This window comes from Scyliorhinus torazame, chromosome 4 (assembly GCF_047496885.1).
Source record: "Scyliorhinus torazame isolate Kashiwa2021f chromosome 4, sScyTor2.1, whole genome shotgun sequence".
Classification (NCBI taxonomy): domain Eukaryota; kingdom Metazoa; phylum Chordata; class Chondrichthyes; order Carcharhiniformes; family Scyliorhinidae; genus Scyliorhinus; species Scyliorhinus torazame.
The window spans coordinates 87,576,435-87,600,322 of record NC_092710.1 but is presented as its reverse complement, the minus strand read 5'-3'; the positions used below and the strand labels follow the sequence as shown (position 1 = coordinate 87,600,322).

The window sequence follows — 23,888 nt, the reverse complement described above, 5'->3', positions numbered from 1 at the left end:
CAGCACACTCACATCCCTCTCTCCAGCCCAGCACACTCATATCCCTCTCTCCAGCCCAGCACACTCACATCCCTCTCTCCAGCCCAGCACACTCACTTCACTCTCTCCAGCCCAGCAAACTCACTTCACTCTCTCCACCCCAGCACACTCCCATCACTCTCTCCAGCCCAGCACTCACTTCACTCTCTCCAGCCCAGCATTCACTTCACTCTCTCCAGCCCAGCACACTCACATCACTCTCTCCAGCCCAGCACACTCGCATCCATCTCCCCAGCGCACTCACATATCACCCTCTCCTGCCCAGCACACTCACATCACTCTCTCCAGCCCAGCACACTCCGATCCCTCTCTCCAGGCCAGCACACTCACATCCCTCTCTCCAGCCCAGCACTCACTTCACTCTCTCCAGCCCAGCACACTCAGATCCCTCTCTCCAGCCCAGCACTCTCCCATCACCCTCTCCAGCCCAGCACACTCTCATCCCTCTCTGCAGCCCAGCACTCGCTTCACTCTTTCCAGCCCAGCACACTCACATCCCTCTCTCCAGCCCAGCACACTCACATCCCTCTCTCCAGCCCAGCACACTCACATCCCTCTCTCCAGCCCAGCACACTCACATCCCTCTCTCCAGGGCAGCATGGTAGCATTTTGGATAGCACAATTGCTTCACAGCTCCTGGGTCCCAGGTTCGATTCCGACTTTGGTCACTGTCTGTGCGGAGTCTTCATGTTCTCCCCGTGTGTGCGTGGGTTTTCTCCGGGTGCTCCGGTTTCCTCCCACAGTCCAAAGATGTGCGGGTCAGGTGGATTGGACATGCTAAATTGCCCTTAGTGAACAAAATTGCCCTTGGTGTTGGGTGGGGTTATTGGGTTATGGGGACAGGTTGGAAGGGTTGACCTTGGGTAGAGTGCTCTTTCCAGGAGCCGGTGCAGAATCGATGGTCCGAATGGCCTCCTTCTGCACTGAAAATTCTATGAAATCACTCTCCCCAGCCCAGCACACTCACTTCACTCTCTCCGGCCCAGCACTCACTTCACTCTTTCCAGCCCAGCACACTCACATCACTCCAGCCCAGCAAACTCACATCCCTCTCTCCAGCCCAGCACACTTCCATCCCTCTCCCCAGCCCAGCACAATCACAAAACTCACTCTAGCCCAGCACACTCACATCACTCTCTCCAGCCCAGCACACTCATATCACTCTCTCCAGCCCAGCACACTCACAACCCTCTCTCCAGCCCAGCACACTCACATCCCTCTTTCTAGCCCAGCACACTCACATCCCTCTTTCTAGCCCAGCACACTCACAACCCTCCCTCCAGCCCAGCGCACTCACATCACCCTCTCCAGCCCAGCACACTCACATCACCCTCTCCAGCCCAGCACACTCACACCACACTCTCCAGCCCAGCACACTCGCATCACTCTCTCCAGTCCAGCACAATCACATCCCTCTCTCCAGCCCAGCACACTCACATCACCCTCTCCAGCCCAGCACACTCACATCACCCTCTCCAGCCCAGCACACTCACATCCCTCGCTCCAGCCCAGCACACACATCACTCTCTCCAGCCTAGCACACTTCCATCCCTCTCTCTTGCCCAGCACACACACAGCACCCTCTCCAGTCCAGCACACTCTCATCACTCTCTCCAGCTCAGCGCACTCACATCCCTCTCTCCAGCGCACTCACATCCCTCTCTCCAGCCCAGCACACACACATCACCCTCTCCAGCCCAGCACACTCACATCCCTCTCTCCAGCCCAGCACTCACTTCACTCTCTCCAGCCCAGCACACTCAGATCCCTCTCTCCAGCCCAGCACACTCACATCCCTCTCTCCAGCCCAGCACACTCACTTCACTCTCTCCAGCCCAGCACACTCGCATCACTCTCCCCAGCCCAGCACTCACATCCCTCTCTCCAGCCCAGCACACTCACATTCCTCGCTCCAGCCCAGCACACTCACATCCCTCTCTCCAGGGCAGCATGGTAGCATTTTGGATAGCACAATTGCTTCACAGCTCCTGGGTCCCAGGTTCGATTCCGACTTTGGTCACTGTCTGTGCGGAGTCTGCATGTTCTCCCCGTGTGTGCGTGAGTTTTCTCCGCGTGCTCCGGTTTCCTCCCACAGTCCAAAGATGTGCGGGTCAGGTGGATTGGCCATGCTAAATTGCCCTTAGTGAACAAAATTGCCCTTGGTGTTAGGTGGGGTTATTGGATTATGGGGACAGGTTGGAAGGGTTGACCTTGGGTAGAGTGCTCTTTCCAGGAGTCGGTGCAGACTCGATGGGCCGAATGGCCTCCTTCTGCACTGAAAATTCTAGGAAATCACTCTCCCCAGCCCAGCACACTCATCACTCTCTCCGGCCCAGCACTCACTTCACTCTTTCCAGCCCAGCATACTCACATCCCTCTCCAGCCCAGCACACTCACATCCCTCTCCCCAGCCCAGCACACTCGCACAACTCTCTCTAGCCCAGCACACTCTCATCACTCTCTCCAGCCCAGCACACTCTCTTTTTTTTTTTTTTTTTTTTTTTTTTTTTTTTTATAAATGTTTTATTGAAAATTTTTTCCCAAACAACAATTTTTCCCCTCTTACAAAGCAAACGCAACAATAACAATACAGAAATTTTAAACAATACACAAGTAACAAAACCCCTTTATCTTTGACCTAAACTAAACCCCCCCTCCCCCCCCCCCCCCCCCTCCCCCTGGGTTGCTGCTGCTGGTCATCTGTCTTCCCTCTAACGTTCCCCTAGGTGGTCGAGAAATGGCTGCCACCGCCTGGTGAACCCTTGAGCCGATCCTCTCAGGGCAAACTTTATCTGCTCCAGTTTAATGAACCCCGCCATATCATTTACCCAGGCCTCCAGTCCGGGGGGTTTCGCCTCCTTCCACATGAGTAGGATCCTGCGCCGGGCTACTAGGGACGCAAAGGCCACAACGTCGGCCTCTTTCGCCTCCTGCACTCCCGACTCTTCCGCAACTCCAAATAGAGCTAACCCCCAGCCTGGTTTGACCCGGGCCCTCACCACCCGCGAAATCACTCCCGTCACTCCCTTCCAATACCCTTCTAGTGCCGGGCATGCCCAAAACATATGTGCGTGGTTTGCCGGGCTCCCGCCACACCTCCCACATTTGTCCTCCACTCCAAAGAACCTGCTCAATCTTGCTCCCGTTATGTGTGCTCTATGTAGCTGCCCAGCACACTCTCAACCCTCTCTCCAGCCCAGCACACTCTCAACCCTCTCTCCAGCCCAGCACACTCAAATCCCTCTTTCTAGCCCAGCACGCTCACATCCCTCTCTCCAGCCCACTGCACTCACATCACCCTCTCCAGCCCACCACACACACATCACTCTCTCCAGCCCAGCACACTCACATCCCTCTCTCCAGCCCAGCACACTCACATCACTCTCTCCAGCCCAGCACACACATCACTCTCTCCAGCCCAGCACTCACTTCACTCTCTCCAGCCCAGCACACTCACATCACTCTCTCCAGCCCAGCACACTCGCATCCATCTCCCCAGCGCACTCACATCCCTCTCTCCAGCCCAGCACACACATCTCCCTCTCCAGCCCAGCACACTCACATCACTCTCTCCAGCCCAGCACACTCCGATCCCTCTCTCCAGCCCAGCACACTCACATCCCTCTCTCCAGCCCAGCACTCACTTCACTCTCTCCAGCCCAGCACACTCAGATCCCTCTCTCCAGCCCAGCACACTCACATCCCTCTCTCCAGCCCAGCACACTCGCAACACTCTCTCCAGTCCAGCACACTCACAACCCTCTCTCCAGCCCAGCACACTCACATCCCTCTCTCCAGCCCAGCACACTCACATCCCTCTCTCCAGCCCAGCACACTCACTTCACTCTCTCCAGCCCTGCACACTCATCCCTCTCTCCAGCCCAGCACACTCGCATCCCTCTCTCTAGCCCAGCACACTCGCAACACTCTCTCCAGTCCAGCACACTCACAACCCTCTCTCCAGCCCAGCACACTCACATCCCTCTCTCCAGCCCAGCACACTCAGATCCCTCTCTCCAGCCCAGCACACTCACATCCCTCTCTCCAGCCCAGCACACTCGCAACCCTCTCTCCAGCCCAGCACACTCACATCCCTCTCTCCAGCCCAGCACACTCACATCCCTCTCTCCAGCCCAGCACACTCACTTCACTCTCTCCAGCCCTGCACACTCACATCCCTCTCTCCAGCCCAGCACACTCGCATCCCTCTCTCTAGCCCAGCACACTCGCAACACTCTCTCCAGTCCAGCACACTCACAACCCTCTCTCCAGCCCAGCACACTCACATCCCTCTCTCCAGCCCAGCACACTCACTTCACTCTCTCCAGCCCTGCACACTCCCATCCCTCTCTCCAGCCCAGCACACTCACAACACTCTCTCCAGCCCAGCACACTCGCATCACTCTCTCCAGTCCAGCACAATCACATCCCTCTCTCCAGCCCATCACACTCCCATCACCATCTCCACCCCAGCACACTCACATCACTCTCTCCTGCCCAGCACACACACATCACCCTCTCCAGCCCAGCACACTCACATCACTCTCTCCGGCCCAGCACTCACTTCACTCTTTCAAGGCTAGCACACTCACATCACTCTCTCCAGTCCAGCACACTCACATCACTCTCTCCAGCTCAGCGCACTCACATCCCTCTCTCCAGCCCAGCACACTCACATCACTCTCTCCAGTCCAGCACACTCACATCACTCTCTCCAGCCCAGCGCACTCACATCCCTCTCTCCAGCCCAGCAGACTCTCATCCCTCTCTCCAGCCCAGCGCACTCACATCCCTCTCTCCAGCCCAGCACACTCTCATCCCTCTCTCCAGCCCAGCACACTCACACCCCTCTCTCCAGCCCAGCACACTCACAACCCTCTCTCCAGTCCAGCACACTCGCAACACTCTCTCCAGTCCTGCACACTCACAACCCTCTCTCCAGCCCAGCACACTCACAACCCTCTCTCCAGTCCAGCACACTTGCAACACTCTCTCCAGTCCAGCACACTCACAACCCTCTCTCCAGCCCAGCACACTCACATCCCTCTCTCCAGCCCAGCACACTCACAACCCTCTCTCCAGTCCAGCACACTCCGAGCCCTCTCCAGCCCATCACACTCCCATCACCATCTCCAGCCCAGCACACTCGCATCCCTCTCTCCAGACCAGCACACTCCGAGCCCTCTCCAGCCCATCACACTCCCATCACCATCTCCAGCCCAGCACACTCCCATCCCTCTCTCCAGCCCAGCACACACGCATAACCCTCTCCAGCCCAGCACACACTCACCACTCTCTCCAGCCCGGCACTCACATCACTCTCTTCAGCCCAGCACACTCACAGCTTGTTCCAAGCACCCACCACCCTTTGTAAAAGACACTTGCCTCCTCATCTCCCCTAAACGTTGCCCCACGGTCCTTAAATATATACCCTCTAGCGACTGATGTCTATAGCTGCCTGCCCATCTACTCTATCCATGCCCCTCATAATCTTGTAGTTCTCTATCAGGTCGCTCCTCAACCTCTGTCGTTCTAATGAAAACAGTCCGAGTCCATTCGGACTCCGCATAGCTAACACCCTGCAGACCAGACAACATCCTGGTAAACCTCCTCTGCACCCTCTCTAAAGCCTCCACATCCTTCTGGTAGTGTGGCGAACAAAATTGTGCGCAGTATTCCAAGTGCTGCCTTACCAGGTTCTGTACATCTATAGCACGGCTTGCCAGTTTTTATACTCAATGACTCGTCCAATGAAGGCGAACATTCCGTATGCTTTCTTGACTACCTTGTCCATTTATATTGCCACTTTCAGAGATCTGTGGACCTGCACACCCAGACCTCTCTGAACCTGCACACACAGCTCTCTCTGACGTTCTATATTTCTAAGAGTTTTGCCATTTACAGTATATTCCCCATCCATGTTAGATCTACCAAAATGCATTACCTCACATGTCTCTGGATTGAATACCCATTTGCCATTTCTCTGCCCAAGTCTCCAACCTATCTATGTCCTGCTGTATCCTCTGACAGTCTTCAACACTATCTGCCACTCCACCAATCTTAGTACCATCTTTCGAATCAGACCAGCTGCATTTTCCTCCAAATAATTTATGTATACTACAAACGACAGGCCTAAGCACAGATCCCTGTGGAACACCACTAGTTACAACCTTCCATTGAGAAAAACAGCCTTCCACTGGTACCCTTTGCCTTCTGTGACCGAGCCAGTTATGTATCCATCTTACCACCTCACCTCTGATCCCATGTGATTATCCTTTAGTACCAGTCTGCCATGAGGCACCTTATGAAGTCTTACAACACCAGGTTAAAGTCCAACAGGTTGTTTCGAATCACTACCTTTTGGAGCACAGTTTCTTCCTCAGGTGAATGAAGAGGTGGGTTCCAGAAACTCATCTATGGACAACATCAATGATGCAAGATGATACTTTGAATGCGAGTCTTTGCAGGTAATTAAATCTTTACAGGTCCAGACGGAGCGATTGGAGAGAGGGATAGTCGCAGATTAACGAGGTGTGAATTGTCTCAAGCCAGGACAGTTGGTAGGATTTCGCAAGCCCAGGCCAGATGGTGGTGGGTGAATGTAATGCAACATAAGAACATAAGAACTAGGAGCAGGAGTAGGCCATCTGGCCCCTCGAGCCTGCTCCACCATTCAATGAGATCATGGCTGATCTTTTGTGGACTCAGCTCCACTTTCCGGCCCAAACACCATAACCCTTAATCCCTTTATTCTTCAAAAAACTATCTATCTTTATCTTAAAAACATTTAATGAATGAGCCTCTACTGCTTCACTGGGCAAGGAATTCCATAGATTCACAACCCTTTGGGTGAAGAAGTTTCTCCTAAACTCAGTCCTAAATCTACTTCCCCTTATTTTGAGGCTATGCCCCCTAGTTCTGCTTTCACCCAGCAGCGCTCCGAAAGCTAGTGACATCGAAACAAACCTGTTGGACTTTAACCTGGTGTTGTAAGACTTCGTACTGCTTTCACCCGCCAGTGGAAACAACCTGCCCGCATCTATCCTATCTATTCCCTTCATAATCTTATGTTTCTATAAGATCCCCCCTCATCCTTCTAAATTCCAACGAGTACAGTCCCAGTCTACTCAACCTCTCCTCGTAATCCAACCCCTTCAGCTCTGGGATTAACCTAGTGAATCTCCTCTGCACACCCTCCAGTGCCAGTACGTCCTTTCTCAAGTAAGGAGACCAAAACTGAACACAATACTCCAGGTGTGGCCTCACTAACACCTTATACAATTGCAGCAGAATCTCCCTCGTCTTAAACTCCATCCCTCTAGCAATGAAGGACAAAATTCCATTTGCCTTCTTAATCACCTGTTGCACCTGTAAACCAGCTTTTTGCGACTCATGCACTTGCACACTCAGGTCTCTCTGCACAGCAGCATGTTTTAATATTTTATCATTTAACTAATAATCACTTTTGCTGTTATTCCTACCAAAATGGATAACCTCACATTTGTCAACATTGTATTCCATCTGCCAGACCCTAGCCCATTCACTTAGCCTATCCAAATTCCTCTGCAGACTTCCAGTACCCTCTGCACTTTTTGCTTTACCACTTATCTTAGTGTCGTCTGCAAACTTGGACACATTGCCCTTGGTCCCCAACTCCAAATCATCTATGTAAATTGTGAACAGTTGTGGGCCCAACACTGATCCCTGAGGGACACCACTAGCTACTGATTGTCAACCAGAGAATGTCCCATTAATCCCCACTCTTTGCTTTCTATTAATTAACCAATCCTCTATCCATGCTCCTACTTTCCCCTTAATGCCATGCATCTTTATCTTATGCAACAACCTTTTGTGTGGCACCTTGTCAAAGGCTTTCTGGAAATCCAGATATACCACATCCATTGGCTCCCCGTTATCTACCGCACTGTTAATGTCCTCAAAAAATTCCACTAAATTAGTTAGGCACGACCTGCCCATTATGAACCCATGCTGCGTCTGTCCAATGGGACAATTTCCATCCAGATGCCTCGCAATTTCTTCCTTGATGATAGATTCCAGCATCTTCCCTACTACCGAAGTTAAGCTCACTGGCCTCTAATTACCCACTTTCTGCCTACTTCCTTTTTTAAACAGTGGTGTCACGTTTGCTAATTTCCAATCCGCCGGGACCACCCCAGAGTCTAGTGAATTTTGGTAAATTATCACTAGTGCATTTGCAATTTCCCTAGACATCTCTTTTAGCACTCTGGGATGCATTCCATCAGGTCCAGGAGACTTGTCTACCTTTAGCCCCATTAGCTTGCCCATCACTACCTCCTTGGTGATAACGATCCTCTCAAGGTCCTCACCTGTCATAGCCTCATTTCCATCAGTCACTGGCATGTTATCTGTGTCTTCCACTGTGAAGACCGACCCGAAAAACCTGTTCAGTTCCTCAGCCATTTCCTCATCTCCCATTACTAAATCTCCCTTCTCATCCTCTAAAGGACCAATATTTACCTTAGCCACTCTTTTTTGTTTTATGTATTTGTAGAAACTTTTACTATCTGTTTTTATATTCTGAGCAAGTTTACTCTCATAATCTATCTTACTCTTCTTTATAGCTTTTTTAGTAGCTTTCTGTTGACCCCTAAATATTTCCCAGTCCTCTAGTCTCCCACTGATCTTTGCTACTTTATGTTTTTTCCTTCAATTTGATACTCTCCCTTATTTCCTTAGATATCCACGGTCGATTTTCCCTCTTTTTACTGCCCTTCCTTTTTGTTGGTATAAACCTTTGCTGAGCACTGTGAAAAATCACTTGGAAGGTTCTCCACTGTTTCTCAACTGTTTCACTATAAAGTCTTTGCTCCCAGTCTACCTTAGCTAGTTCTTCTCTCATCCCATTGTAATCTCCTTTGTTTAAGCACAAAACTCTAGTGCTTGATTTTACCTTCTCACCCTCCATCTGTATTTTAAATTCCACCATATTGTGATCGCTCCTTCCGAGAGGATCCCTAACTATGAGATCGTGAATCAATCCTGTCTCATTATACAGGACCAGATCTAGGACCGCTTGTTCCCTTGTAGGTTCCATTACATACTGTTCTAGGAAACTATCGCGGATACATTCTATAAACTCCTCCTCAAGGCTGCCTTGACTGACCTGGTTAAACCAATCGACATGTAGATTAAAATCCCCCATGATAACTGCTGTACCATTTCTACATGCATCTGTTATTTCTTTGTTTATTGCCTGCCCCACCATAATGTTATTATTTGGTGGCCTATAGATTACTCCTATCAGTGACTTTTTCGCCTTACTATTCCTGATTTCCACCCAAATGGATTCAACCTTATCCTCCATAGCACCGATGTCATCCCTTACTGTTGCCCGGATGTCATCCTTAAATAACAGAGCTACACCACCTCCCTTACCATCCACTCTGTCCTTCCAAAAGGTTTGATACCCTTGGATATTTAACTCCCAGTCGTGACCATCCTTTAACATGAATCTAAGGTCCCGGTTGAAGCCGTACTCATGTGTGCGGAACCTGGCTATAAGTTTCTGCTCGGTGATTCTGCATTGTGGTGCCTCCTGAAGGCCGCCTTGGAGAACGCTTACCCAAAGATCAGAGGCTGAATGTCCTTGACTGCTGAAGTGTGCCCCGACTGGAAAGGAACATTCCTGTCTGGCGATTTTTCTTCCAGTCGCTCCGTCTGGACCTGTAAAGACTTAATTACCTGCAAAGACTCGCATTCAAAGTATCGTCTTGCATCATTGAATTTGTCCTGATGTGTGTTTCTGGAACCCACCTCTTCATTCACCTGAGGAAGGAGGAGTGCTCCAAAAGCTAGTGATTTGAAATAAATCTGTTGGACCTTAACCTGGTGTTGTAAGACGTCTTACTGTGCTCACCCCAGTCCAACACTGGCACCTCCACATCTTGAGGCATCTTGTCAAAGGCTTTACTGAAGTCCTTTGACTAATTGAAGCTATTCTCGCAGTGAAGGCAATAGGGTAAAAAAGCAAAAATGTAAGAGGTGGAATTGGAGAACTGAGGGTGAATTCTCCAAGTGGGTTGAGTTTTTTATAAATTTAGAGTACGCAATTGTTTTTTCCAATTAAGGGGCAATTAGTGTGGCCGATTATCCTACTGTGCACATCTTTGGGTTGTGGGGGTGAGACCTACACAGACAGGGGGAGAATGTGCAAACTCCACACGGACAGTGACCCGGGGCCGGGATTGAACCCGGGTTCTTGGCGCCATGAGGCAGCAGTGCTAGCCACTGTGCCTCAATGCTGCCCAAACCAAGTGGGTAGAGTTAACATTGCAGACTGAAATGTGTTATGATAGATGGCCATATCAGGCCTGAATGGAATTGTGTTGAAATTAATTACTAAAACAGTTTGAGAAACATGAAAGTTACGGAGCTGTGATTGGGAGAGAAAGGAGGGGCAAACTCGGAACTGCAATTTCTGCTGGGGAGTTAGCTGGAGAATGCAGATCCCAGTTTCCAATGTGTCGGGACAGATGAGGCTCCTGACCTGACACGTGCAGGCGGAAAATGATCGCCTTCCCCTGGTCTCTAGCTCTTCATGAACTGCTTCAGCGCAATTCCCTTTGTGTTTCCGTGTTAGGTTGAGCGATATGTATGAAATGTTCATTGCTGTTACAGGGGCTGGTTTAACATAGAGCTAAAGAGCTGGCTTTTAAAGCAGACCAAGGCAGGTCAGCAGCACGGTTCAATTCCCGTACCAGCCTCCCCGAACAGGCACTGGAATATGGCGACTAGGGGCTTTTAACAGTAACTTCATTTTTTTTCTGTGGGGAGTCTGCACATCCTCCCCGTGTGTGCGTGGGTTTCCTCCGGGTGCTCCGGTTTCCTCCCACAGTCCAAAGATGTGCAGGTTAGGTGGATTGGCCATGATAAATTGCCCTTCGTGTCCAAAATTGCCCTTGGTGTTGGGTGGGGTTACTGGGTTATGGGGATAGGGTGGAGGTGTTGACTTTGGGTAGGGTGCTCTTTCCAAGAGCCGGTGCAGACTCGATGGGCCGAATGGCCTCCTGCACTGTAAATTCTATGATAATCTATGATAATCTATGCTGATTTAAATCTCATGGAAAGATTTATCACAGTCTATTCAGGATGTGCACCAAGAATCCTGTAATTGTCATACATGGAGGCTGTGGAAAATACAAGGAGGATTTTCAGGAGATCTGTCTGCTGCTCGTGAAGGAGGCTGCCCTCCAAGCATATCGCCGGAGCCAGCAGGGAGGCACTGCCCTGGACATGGTGGAAGAAGCTTCAATGTTTTTAGAAAACGACCCTCATTTTAATGCTGGTAAGTTCATTCCATTCATCTGCTTTAAATTCTAGTGCAGTCAATATTTTCATCCAGTGGTTAAGTTTTTGAGAGGACCAGTTGTGAATTTTCAAATATAAACATGGCAACAGAAACCCGTTATCTCCACATTTCTCCCCTTAGTTTTTTTTAAATTTAGAGTACCCAATTCATTTTAAGGGCAATTTAGCGTGGCTAATCCACCTAGCTTGCACATCTTTGGGTTGTGGGGGTGAAACCCACGCAAACACTGAGACAAGCTCAACCTGACAGTGACCCGGGATAGAACCCGGGTCGTCGGCGCCGTGAGGCAGCAGTGCTAACCACGGTGCCACCATGCTGCCCGATCCTTTTATTTTTATTAATATTTTCTTCCCCTTTCACCTCTGTTGTTTGTGTGTGTGAGAGAGAGAATGGAGGGTAGTTCAGAAGGGGGAGTGGTGCTAACCACTGCGCCACCATGCCACCAACCTCTTAGTATGATCTGGCTGCATTCCGTATTCAAATTCTAAACAGATAGTCGTCACTTTGCAAACATATCCCATATCCACATGTTGGTGGATTGGGCAGACAAGTGGCAGATGAAGTTCAATTCAGAGAAGTGTGAGGTGATTCATTTTGGCAGGAAGAATGCAAAGCGACTGTACAAAATAATGGGGAGAAGAAGGTTAAGAGGAGACTTAATAGAGGCATACAAAATGATCAGGGGGTTGGATAGGGTGGACAGTGAGAGCCTTCTCCCGCGGATGGATATGGCTGGCACGAGGGGACATAACTTTGAACTGAGGGGTAATAGATATAGGACAGAGGTCAGAGGTAGGTTCTTTACGCAAAGAGTAGTGAGGCCGTGGAATGCCCTACCTGCTACAGTAGTGAACTCGCCAACATTGAGGGCATTTAAAAGTTTATTGGATAAACATATGGATGATAATGGCATAGTGTAGGTTAGATGGCTTTTGTTTCGGTGCAACATCGTGGGCCGAAGGGCCTGTACTGCGCTGTATTGTTCTATGTTCTATTTATCTCTAAAGGAATAAAGGGTATACGTACATAAGTCCCTGAAGATGGCTAGGCATGTTAGAAGAATAAGACCGAATCATAGAATACTGAGGGTGCAGAAGTGCCTATCGAGTCTGCACCGACCCACTGAAAGAGCACCCTATCTCGGCCAAATGCCCAGCCCTATTGTTGATAGTCATCTAACCGTTGGACACTAAGGGACAGTTTAGCATGGCCAATCCACCCAACCTGCACATCTTTGGACTGTGGGAGGAAACTGGAGCACCCGGAGGAAACCCACGCAGACACGGGGAGAAAGTGCAAACTCAATGCAGACAGTAAGAAATCTTACAACGCCAGGTTAAAATCCAACAGGTTTGTTTCAAAACACTAGCTTTCGGAGCACTGCTCCTTCCTCAGGTGAATGAAGAGGTATGTTCCAGAAACATGTATATCGACAAAGTCAAAGATGCAAAACCATGCACAGACAGTTATCCAAGGCCTGAATTGAACCCGTGCTGTTGAGAGAGCAGTTAATAGCATATCGTATCCTAGGTTTTATTATGGGGAGGCAATGGTGTAGTGATATTGTCACTGGACTAGTAATCCAGCGACCCAGTGTAATGCTCTGGTGACCTGGGTTAAAATCCTACCACGATGGTGGAATTTAAACTCCATAAAATATCTGGAATTAAAAGTAATGAAGTCTTTAGGGAAGGAGACCTGCTGTCCTTGGCTCATATAACTCCATACCCACAGAAATGTGGTTTACTCTTAATTACCCTCTGAAATGGCCCAGATAACCATTCAGTTGTATTCAATTGCTTCAAAGGAAACAAAAAGGAATGATACTGGACGGATCATCAGGCATCGGCCCAGGCCTGGAAACGATAACTGCAAACTCAGCCCAGCCGACACTACAAATCATCCTTACTAACATCTGGTTATGCCAAAATTTGGAGAGCTAACTCACAGACTAGTCAAGCAATAGCCTGACTTAGTCATGCTCACGGAATCATACCTTACAGATAATGACCCAGACGCCGCAAGCACTGTTCCTGGGAATGTCCTGCCCCACTGGCAGGGCAGAACCAGTAGAGGTGGCAGAGTCGTTAACATCGACTTTGGACCCCGGCCCATGAAGTTTTATTGTACCAGGTCAAATATGGCAAGTTTGTGGACAACACGAAGGTTAGTGGACTTGTGGATAGGGGTGGGGACGGTCAGAGGACACAGCAGGATATAGATTGATTGGAGACTTAGGCAGAGAGATAGCAGGTGGAGATTAATTCGTACAAATGTGAGGTAATGCATTTTGGAAGGTCTAATACAGGTGGGAAATATACAGTAAATAGCAGAACCCTTAAGAGTAATGTTAGGCAGAGGGATATGGTGTACACAAGTCACTGAAAGTGTCAATGCAGGTGGAAAAGATAGCCAAGAAAGCAGATGGTAAGTGGGCAGCATGGTGGCACAGTGGTTAGCCTGCTGCCTCACGGCGCTGAGGTCCCAGGTTCGATCCCGACTCTGGGTCACTGCCCATGTGGAGTTTGCACATTCTCCCCGTCTTTGCGTGGGTTTTGTCCCCACAACCTAAAAATGTACCGTGGAGGTGGATTGGTTATGCTAAATTGCCCCTTATTTGGAAAAAAATAATTGGGTACACTAAATTTATTTTAAAAATAAATAAATAATAATAAAAAAAAGCAGATGGCATGCTTGCCTTCATTGGACAGGGCATTGAGTATAAAAATTGGCAAATCATGCTGCAGCTGTACAGAACCTTAGTTAGGCCACACTTGGAATATAGTGTTCAATCCTGGTCACCACACTACCAGAAGGATGTGGAGGCTTTGGAGAGGGAACAGAAGAGGTTTACAAGGACGTTGCCTGGTATGAAGAGCATTAGCTATGAGGAGAGGTTGGATAAACTCGATTTGTGCTCACTGGAACGACGGAGGTTGTGGAGCGACCTGATAGAAGTCTACAAAATTATGAGGGGCATGGACAGAGCGGATAGTCAGAGGCTTTTTCCCAGAGTAGAAGAGTCAGTTACTATGGTTTAAGGTGCAGGGGGCAAAGTTTAGAGGAGATGTGTGAGAGAAGTTTTTTTCTCACCGCGTAATGGGAGGATATGGCAGGGACAGGTACGATAGTGACGTTTAAGGGGCGTCTTGACAAATACATGATTAGGATGGAAATAGAGGGATACAGGCCCCAGAAGTGTTAAAGGGTTTAGGTTGGATGGGCTGGTGTGGTGTTTATACATTCTCCCCGTGTCTGTGTGATGTACAGGGTAGGTGGATTGGCCACGCTACATTGCCCCTTCATAAAAAAATAAATAAAAATAATTGATTCCACAGACCTTTTAAAGAAACCATGTTGACTCTGCCTAATCATACGACTTTCAAAGTACCGAGTTCTGCTTTCTGAATAATGAATTTTCTTGATGGCTAATGTCAGGCTAATGGACCATAGTTACCCGCTTTCACTTTCCCTCTTTTCTTGACTTGCAATGTTACCTTTGCTGGAACCATTCCCAAATACCAAAAGTTTTGGAAGATGACTGCATTCACTAATTCACTATTTCCAAAGCCACTTTTTTCCGACCCCCTAGGATATACACCACCATGTCCGGGAGTTTTGTCATCTTTCAGTCCTGTTCATTCCTTCAGTTCTTTTTCTTTGCTATTATTAATTACTTTCAAGTCATCACTCTAATTAGATCCTTGATTCCCCAATATTCCTGGTTTGTTTGTGTTTTCTACTGTGAAGTCAGACACAATTTTTTGACATCTCCTTATTCCACATAACATCTACCTCAATCACAAAAGGTCCCACATTTACATTTTTCTTTTTTTAGGTGAGAAATTCTTAGAATCGATATTCATATTTCTGACAAGTTAACTCACTTGTATTTTCTCCCTCTTTGAAAATTCTTTTGTCAACATTTGTTCGTATCTAAAACCTTCCCAATCATCGGGTTGACCACTTGGCAATTTATCAGCCTGGCTATTATCCATGATGGTTCTTTATGACACGAGTGTTCTGAACAAGACTCCCAGAACTGAGAGTAACTACAAATTTCCAAATGCTTTACCATCTGAGCATGTAACAAATCACCCTGAGCACATTGATAAAATCAAATTGCTGGAATCGGAAATAAAAATCAAGTGCTGGAAAATCTCAGCAGGGGACTTCCGGTGGCGACCATGGAGTGAAAGGTCGCACATTCAGCAGCTCTCGCCCTTAGTGTTCTTTTTAATGGTTTTTATGCCGAATGTTTCAGGAAATTTCTCAACATAAGTTGATCGAAGGGAGAGGAAAAGGAGGTGACCATCAATTTATGGAATTGTGTCCAAATAAGAGTCAAAAAAGAAGAAACCAAAAGATGAGTGAAAGCAAGAATCAGAGGTCATCGAGCTCAATGGTAATGAGACAAAGCGTGTCCGCGCCAGCTCACTGGTCGATGGAGCAATGGGTCGAGTACCTGGATGAGAAGTTTGCCCGGCATCGCAAGAAGTGTGGAGAAGACATGACCCAGGCGATAGCCTCGATTTAAGGTGGAGGAGAAAATGACGACCCAGGGACAGGAGATTTTAAAGCTGCAGGAGCTGGCGACCGAACGAGCGGAGGAGTCCACTGCAATGGCTTTGGAAATTAGCATTCTACAGGACATAACAACTGCTTGATAAGGTAGAAGACTTGGAGAACCGGTCTCGCAGGCAAAATATCCGAATCGTCGGGCTGCCAGGGGGGAAAGGAGGGATCCGATGCGGGTACGTATGTGGGGAAGGTGTTGCAGGAGATGGTCGGGGCCGATGTGTTTGACCATCCGTTGGAGGTGGACCAAGCGCATAGGGCGCTCGTACGTAAGCCCCAGGGTCGTGAGCCCCCGAGGGCCATGGTGGTGAGGCTACATCGATTCCTCGACCAGGAGCGTATCATGAAGTGGGCCAGGCAGACGAAACGGTACATGTGGGAAGAATCAGAGATCCGGGTGTACCAAGATTGGGACAAGAACTCAAAGAGGAGAGCAAGTTTCAACAAAGTTAAGGTGGCCCTGTTTGCGAAAGACATTAAATTTGGACTGCTATACCCGGCTCGTCTTTGGGTGACCTATGAGAACCGGGAGCTGTACTTTAATTCTACGGAAGAGGTGGCTACATTTATGAAGGACAATAATCTGGTTTAAGGGCTTTTAAATTCAAACTGTGGTGGACTGAGTTTGGGCGAAGGGATAAAGTGGGGGTGGGGGGTGGGGTGGGGTGGTGAGAAATAGTTATGTGTTTTGTTTTATCTTTAAAATTTCAGTCTTTCTAATTCAGTGGGTTAAGTCGCAATGTTTGGGAAGAATCTTGTCTAATTTGATTTTGATTCATTGCTTCATATACTGGATTACAAAGGAAAAAACTTTTAAGTTGCGACGGGGGGTTTTCTTTTCTGTAACAAAGATGGTTGATTCTTGCATGCATAATTTTGCTTAAGCTGCTTGAAGCTGCTTCTATTGTCTTTGATTCTGTTTGAAGGTGATGGGACTGATAAGAATCGGTTAAAAGGGGGGGCCCTGGTGCCTGTGCGTTGGGGGATGGTATGTTTGCTATTGGGGATTGTTGTTACTGTGTTGAGTGCTTGTGCTATGTTTAGGGGGGATAGAATCTGGCAGATGGCAGGCTTGTTGATGCCAGAGGGTGGGAGATGTTGGCTAGCTGGATAGCTAGTTCACGAGAACAAAGTGGGGGGAGAGATGAGGAAAGACAAAGTGGGAGGGGGGTACTGCTGATGGGTAAGAGACAGCTAGCAGACTGGAGATGGAGATCAGATGGTGGTCGCCGCCAAGGGGCGGATCAAGTGAGGTGTGGAAAACGGCTAGGAGCTGGCCTAGGAAAGGTCATGGGGCAAGGGCCCCCCGACCAGACTGGTCACGTGGAATGTTAGTGGACTGAACGGGCTGGTTAAGAGAGCCCGTGTGTTCGCACACGTGAGACAGTTAAAAGCGGACATGGCCATGTTACAGGAGACACACCTGAAGCTGGGAGACCAAATTAGATTAAAGAAGGGATGGGTCGGGCAAGTGTTTCATTCAGGACTGGATTTTAAAACAAGGGGGGTGGCTATCCTGATGAACAAAAGGGTGACATTCGAGGTGGGGAAGATAGAGGTAGACCCGAGAGACAGATTTGTTATGGTTAGTGGGAAGCTAGAGGGAATGGCAGTGGTGCTGGTGAATATATATGCCCCAAACTGGGATGGTGTTGCGTTTGTCAGGAAGGTGCTGGGGAAGATCCCAGACCTTGACTGACACCGGCTGAACTTGGATGGTGACTTTAATACGGTCCTGGACCCGAGGTTAGACCAGTCGAGTGCTGGGTCGAGGAAGCTATCGGCAATGGCAAAGGAACTGCGGGGATTCATGGAGCGCATGGGAGGGGTGGATCCGTGGAGATTTGAGAGACCAAAGAGCAGGGAATATTCATTCTACTCCCATGTACATAAGGCGTACTCCAGGATAGATTTCTTCGTGCTAGATAAAACACTGCTAGCACGGGTTGAGGACACTCAGTACTCAGCAATTGTGGTTTCAGATCAGGCACCACACTGGATAGATCTACAGGCAGGCACGGGAATGTCCCAGCGCCCACAGTGAAAACTAGATACAGGGCTGTTAGCGGAGGAAGAGATCTGTGAGCGAGTGAGAGAGGCCATTCAGGCGTACATAAAGATCAATGGTACGGGAGAGACTACAGCTGGGGTGGTCTGGGAGGCACTGAAATCGGTCATTAGAGGGGAATGTATTTCGATTCGAGCCCACAGGGATAAAACTGAGCGGTTGGATCTGGACAGGTTGGGAGGAGAAATCCTACAGGTGGACAGGAGATACTCGGAGTCTCCAAATGAGGAGCTCCTGAAGGAGCGTCAGAGACTTCAAATGAAGTTTGGGCTCCTTTCCACAGGAAAGGCGGAGGGTCAGCTGAGGAGGGTGAAAGGGGCAATATATGAGCATGGAGAGAAAGCTAGCAGGATGCTGGTGCATCAGCTGAGGAAACTGGAGGCGGCGAGAGAAATAGGGAAAATAAAGGATTTGAGGGGGAAGACGGTGATGGACCCGGGGGGCGGTGAATGACGTGTTCCGGGAATTTTATAGCTAGCTATACGAGCCGGAACCCCCGGTTGGGGAGGAGGGCATGAATCAATTCCTGGGGAGGCTGGAGTTCCCGAAGGTAAATGAGGAGCTGGTGGAGGCCCTGGGTGACCAGATTAGGCTTGGGGAGGTGATAGATGAACTGGGGTAAAGCCCCGGGACCTGACGGATTCCCAGTGGAATTTTATAAGAAGTTCTCTGGGTTACTGGGGCCGCTCGTGGTTAAGGCTTTCAACGAATCCAAGGAGCTGGGAGTGCTACCCCCAACGTTATCACTGGCATCAATTTCTCTCATCCTGAAGCGAGACAAGGATTCGGAGAGCTGTGGATCGTACAGGCCAATCTCCCTCTTGAATGTAGATGCCAAATTATTGGCAAAGATCCTGGCCACTTGAATAGAGGATTGTGTCTCTGAGATAATTGGGGAGGATCAGACGGGATTTGTAAAGGGCAGGCACCTGACATCTAACATTAGACGGCTTCTTAATGTAATTATGATGCCAGCGGAGGGGCGCAAGGCTGAGATGGTAGTTGCCATGGACGCGGAGAAGCCTTTCGACCGAGTGGAGTGGAAGTATCTATGGGATATTTTAGGCAGGTTTGGGTTTGGGCAGGGATTTGTGGAGTGGGTCCGGCTACTGTACCAGGCCCCGGTGTCAAACGTAAGAACTAACTGAGTTTGGTCGGAATACTTTAGTCTTTGTCGGGGGACAAGGCAGGGATGCCCGCTCTCCCCATTACTGTTTGCCATGGCCATAGAACCCTTAGCAATGGCCCTGAGAGCAGCGAATGCCTGGCGGGGTATAGTGAGGGGGTGGGGGGTTGGAACACAGGGTCTCTCTATGTGGACGGTTTGCTGCTTTATATCACGGATCCAGTGGGCGGGATGACCAAAATCATGGAAGTATTAGGAGAATTTGGGCGATTATCAGGCTATAAGTTAAATATGGGAAAAGCGAGATGTTCGTGATCCAGGCACGGGGGCAGGAAAGGAGGCTGAAGGAGCTACCTTTTAAAGTGGTTGGGAGGAGTTTTAGGTATCTGGGGATTCAAGTGGCCAAGGATTGGGGGCAGCTTCACAAGTTAAATTTGGGCAAAGCAGTGGATCAAATGAGATGGGATATTTGTAGATGGGACATGCTCCCACTAACGCTGGCGGGGAGGGTTCAGACGGTGAAGATGACTCTCCTTCCGAGACTGCTTTTCTTTTTTCAGTGTCTCCCGATTTTTATCCCAAAGGCTTTTTTCAGAAGTATTAATGCGGCGATGACGAGATTTATATGGATGGGTAAAACCCCGAGAGTAAAGAGGACACTCCTGGAACGGACCTGCGGAGAAGGGGGCTTGGCTCTCCCGAGCTTTATTAACTATTACTGGGCTGCCAACATATCGATAGTCAGGAAGTGGGTTGTGGGGAGGGGTCAGTTTGGGAGCGGATGGAGGCAGCATCCTGCAAGGTACGAGTTTGGAGGCTTTACTGACGGCGCCCCTGCCGTTCCCGCCGGCTCGGTGCTCTACAGGTGGCAGCCCGAAGGGTGTGGGGGCAATGGAGGCAGCATATGAGACTGGAGTGTGGTCACTGATCTGTGACAATCACCGGTTTGTCCCGGGGGGCTGGATGGGGGCTTTAAGGTATGGCAGCGGGCAGGGATTGAGAGGTTTGAGGATCTATTCATCCAGGAGGGCTTTCCGACCTTGGAGACGTCAGAGGAGGAGTTTGATTTGCCGGGTGGGAACGGGTTTCAGTACCTTCAAGTGCGGGACTTTGTACGGAGGCAGGTCCCAAGCTTTCCTCGCCCCCTGAGGGGACTACAGGATAAAAGTGCTGTCAAAAACAGGAGTTGGAGGTTGGAAGGTTTCGGAGATATACAGGGAATTGTTAGAGTGGGAAAGGGACCCCTATCAGAGAGGTAAAGAGGAGCTAGATGGGGAGCTGGAAACTGAACTGTGGGAAAAAGCCTTGAAAAGGGTGAATACATCCTCGTCCTATGCTGGACTTAGCTTGATTGAGTTCAAGGTAGTCCACAGGGCCCACAAAACGACCAAGCCCGCGATCTAGGGCTACCAATTGGCGGGTGCAATCTGGGGGGTGGGGGTGGGGGGGTGGAGGCCTATCTTCTTCTGCGCCTGCCCGCTGTGTGGCTCCGCCATGTTGCTCGGGGGCCAGAGCGAAAACGGCCGCCGTGGCCGGTACTGCAGGGCCCCTTTTTGGCAGCAGGAGCTGTGGGGCGCACGCCGGAGCCCTGCTGTCCCTCTTGAAATCGGAGAATCACTCCGGACTTTTTGAGAAAAGTCTGGAGTGATTTGCGCCCTTTTTCCGGCGGGCGTGGGGACATAGCCCCATTTTCAGAGAATCCCAGCTGACGTTTCAGTATTACTTGAAATGATTGCTCCATTCTCTCTCCATGGTAGCACAGTGGTTAGCACTGTTGCATCACAGCGCCAGGGTCCCAGGTTCGATTCCCGGCTTGGGCCACTGTCTGTGCGGAGTCTGCACGTTCTCCCTGTGTTTGCGCGGGTTTCCTCCGGGTGCTCCGGTTTCCTCCCACAAGTCCCGAAAGATGTGCTGTTAGGTAATTTGGACATTCTGAATTCTCCCTCTTTGTATCCGAACAGGTGCCGGATTGTGGCGACGAGAGGATTTACACAGTAGTTTCATTGCAGTGTTAATGTAAGCTTACTTGTGACACTAATAAAGATTATTTAATTAGATTATTATTAGACCTGCTGAGATTGTCAAGCGTTTTTTTTTAACCCTGAGCACATTGTCTATTTCCTTATCTCAAAATAGGTCTTCGCTAACTCCTTTCACGATCCAGTGATGAAAATAGGTCAACAGACATTAATTACATTCTGCCCTTTCAGCAGAAGCTAAGTAGTATAGTTAAATCTACTTGTACCCTGACACATTGAACTTTAAAGCACACTGCTAATGAGTAACTTCAACCATTTAATTATTGCATGCTACAGTACAGATTCCCAAGGTGAGTGTGGTCCCGGTTGGTTGCTGGGTTTCCTGCCTTCCATCATGTGTGTGTATAAAGCTTCTTTAATATAATAAAACATCGCAAGAGACTTTGCAGGAGCATTCAAAAACAAAGCATTGCACAAGGCCACATAAGGGGGCGTCACAATGGCGTGGCAAGGGGACCTGTTGGAATTCTTGACTCTTGAGAAGGTTAAGTTTGAACTGAGGGGAAGGATGGAGGGGTTCTACAATTCATGGGCATTATTCATTATGCACTTTCAAGAATTGGATAACATCGAACATTAGTTTGAGGGGGGTTGGAGGAAGGGGGACTGTGTGTGGGAATGGTGACTAGGGGTGATTCCTGATTCCTTTTTGTTATTTGTTTATGTTAACATGCAGGAAGTTGTTTGGGGGTTGGTGGGAGGATGGGATTGTTGTTACTGATATGGGGATTGACATATTCGTTACTGATTATTAGTTATTGTTGGTGGGTGTTAATTTGAGAGAAAATGTGAAAAAGGAGAATAAAAGTTTTTTTTTAAAACGGGCGTTACGATAGTACAGTGGTTAGCAATGCTGCCTCTCAGCGCCAGGGACCCTGGTTCAATTCCGACCTCGGCTGACTGTGTGGAGTTTGCACATTCTTGCCGTGTCTGCGTGGGTTTCCTCCGGGTGCTCCGGTTACCTCCCACAGTCCAAAGATGTGTAGGTTAGGTGGATTGGCCATGATAAATTGTCCTTTGGTGTCCAGGCATTTGCAGGTTAAATGGGGTCACAGGGATGGGGTGGGAGCTTAGTTAAGGTGCTCAAGGGTCAATGCAGACTCGCTGAAGAGATTAGGGGAGATGTCTTCAAGGAGGAAAGCAAGGTGGAGAGACCGTGAGATGTCGGGAAGGAACTCTAAAGCTTGGGACCGTAGGCAGCTAAAGACATGGCCACCAGTGGTGGAACAATTTGAAAAAGGATGGGACGCTCAACGGGCCAGAATTAGATGAACATAGTTATCTCGGAGGATTGTGGCCGTTTTAAAATCAAGGCATTGCTTGATTGGGAGCCATTGTAGGTCAGCAAACATGGAGATAATAGGAAATAGGATGTGGTGCAAGCTATTTTAGATCTAGTATACAGCAAGGCTGTGTTAATTAATAATTTAATCTGGTATAATGCAATATGACAGGGTTAATTAGTAACCTCCCAGTAAAAGATGTAGTAGAAAAACTAATTATATTACAGCTGAATTCTGTATGAAGTTTGAAAGTGACCTACTCCAGTCCCAAGCAAGAATCTTAAACTTACTACCAATTAAGTATGGACATGGGGAGAACTGGGTGAGGTGATTGGATAAATTGACTATCGGGTATGGCAGTAATTAAACAATGAGAAGCATTTGAAGAAGCAATTCAAAATGTTCGACAGAAATACATTCTATGAAAAAATGTTTTGGCAAGAATGATCCATCTGAGCTTACGAAGGAAATGTAAAGTTGCAAAGAATAGTAGTGAGCCTGAGGATTGCGGGTGATTTGGTAACCTGCAAATGGTCCCCAGAAAGCTGATGAGGGACAAACAGAATGAAAAGCTAGGCAGGAATATAAAAGATAGTAAAAGCTTTTGAAATATATAAAAAGGACAGTAACTAAAGTAAACATTTACCATCAGAGACTGGAGAAAGAGGATGGGGAAAGAGGAAACAGCATTGAATAAATATTGTGTGCATAGAAGAAACCAGTTGCAGATCAGAAATAGAGGCTAACCATGGGCTGATAATTACTTAATTGAAGAAGCGAGGGATGCATATTCCATTGGATCTCCAGGACTCAATGGCCTACATGCAACGGTTCTGTTCCAAACTTCAAGATTCTAGATTGGTCCCAGTGGATAGGAAGTTGGCAAGAAAGGAGGGGGAGAAAAAGTAGGTAACTGCACCCAGTTAGCCAGACTACAATCATGGAGGGTAAATGGTGAAACCTGTTATTAAGAAAGTCTTAGCAATGCACTTAGAAAATCATAGTATGATCAGACAAGAGAAATTCTGTTTCAGATCAAGGGGAACTAATAGATGTAGAAACCTGCATTTCCAAAAGACATTTGATAAGGTTCCACACAAAAGGTTAATAGGCAAGATAAGGGCTCTTGGAAATGGGGGTGATATATTAGGATGGATAAAAGATTGGTTGATGGACTGGAAACGCAGTGGAATGTTGTAACTAATGATTAATGGGTATCCAGTTATTTACAATCTGTATCAATGACTTAAAGTCACAGAGAGTATTGACTTTGATGTTGCAGTCCTGATAGCACTGATAAGTTTGTCACTGATAGTCTGACAGGTTGATTGCCTGGGTGTATACTGGTATTTACACTGAGATACATGGGCCTGCTCTGGAGCACAGCATCCCCAGCTTTGCTCCC

The 23,888-nt window shown here is 48.5% G+C and overlaps 1 protein-coding gene across 1 annotated transcript in view; it reads left to right on the top strand.

Moving 5' to 3' along the window:
- asrgl1 (asparaginase and isoaspartyl peptidase 1) overlaps positions 1-23,888 on the top strand; it is a 540,016-nt gene that overhangs the window by 410,315 nt on the left and 105,813 nt on the right. Inside the window, exon 2 of the mRNA XM_072498343.1 lies at positions 11,160-11,365. Within this exon, the coding sequence (XP_072354444.1) occupies positions 11,170-11,365 (196 nt within the window). The 5' untranslated portion in view covers positions 11,160-11,169. The remainder of the gene's footprint in view (positions 1-11,159; positions 11,366-23,888) is intronic.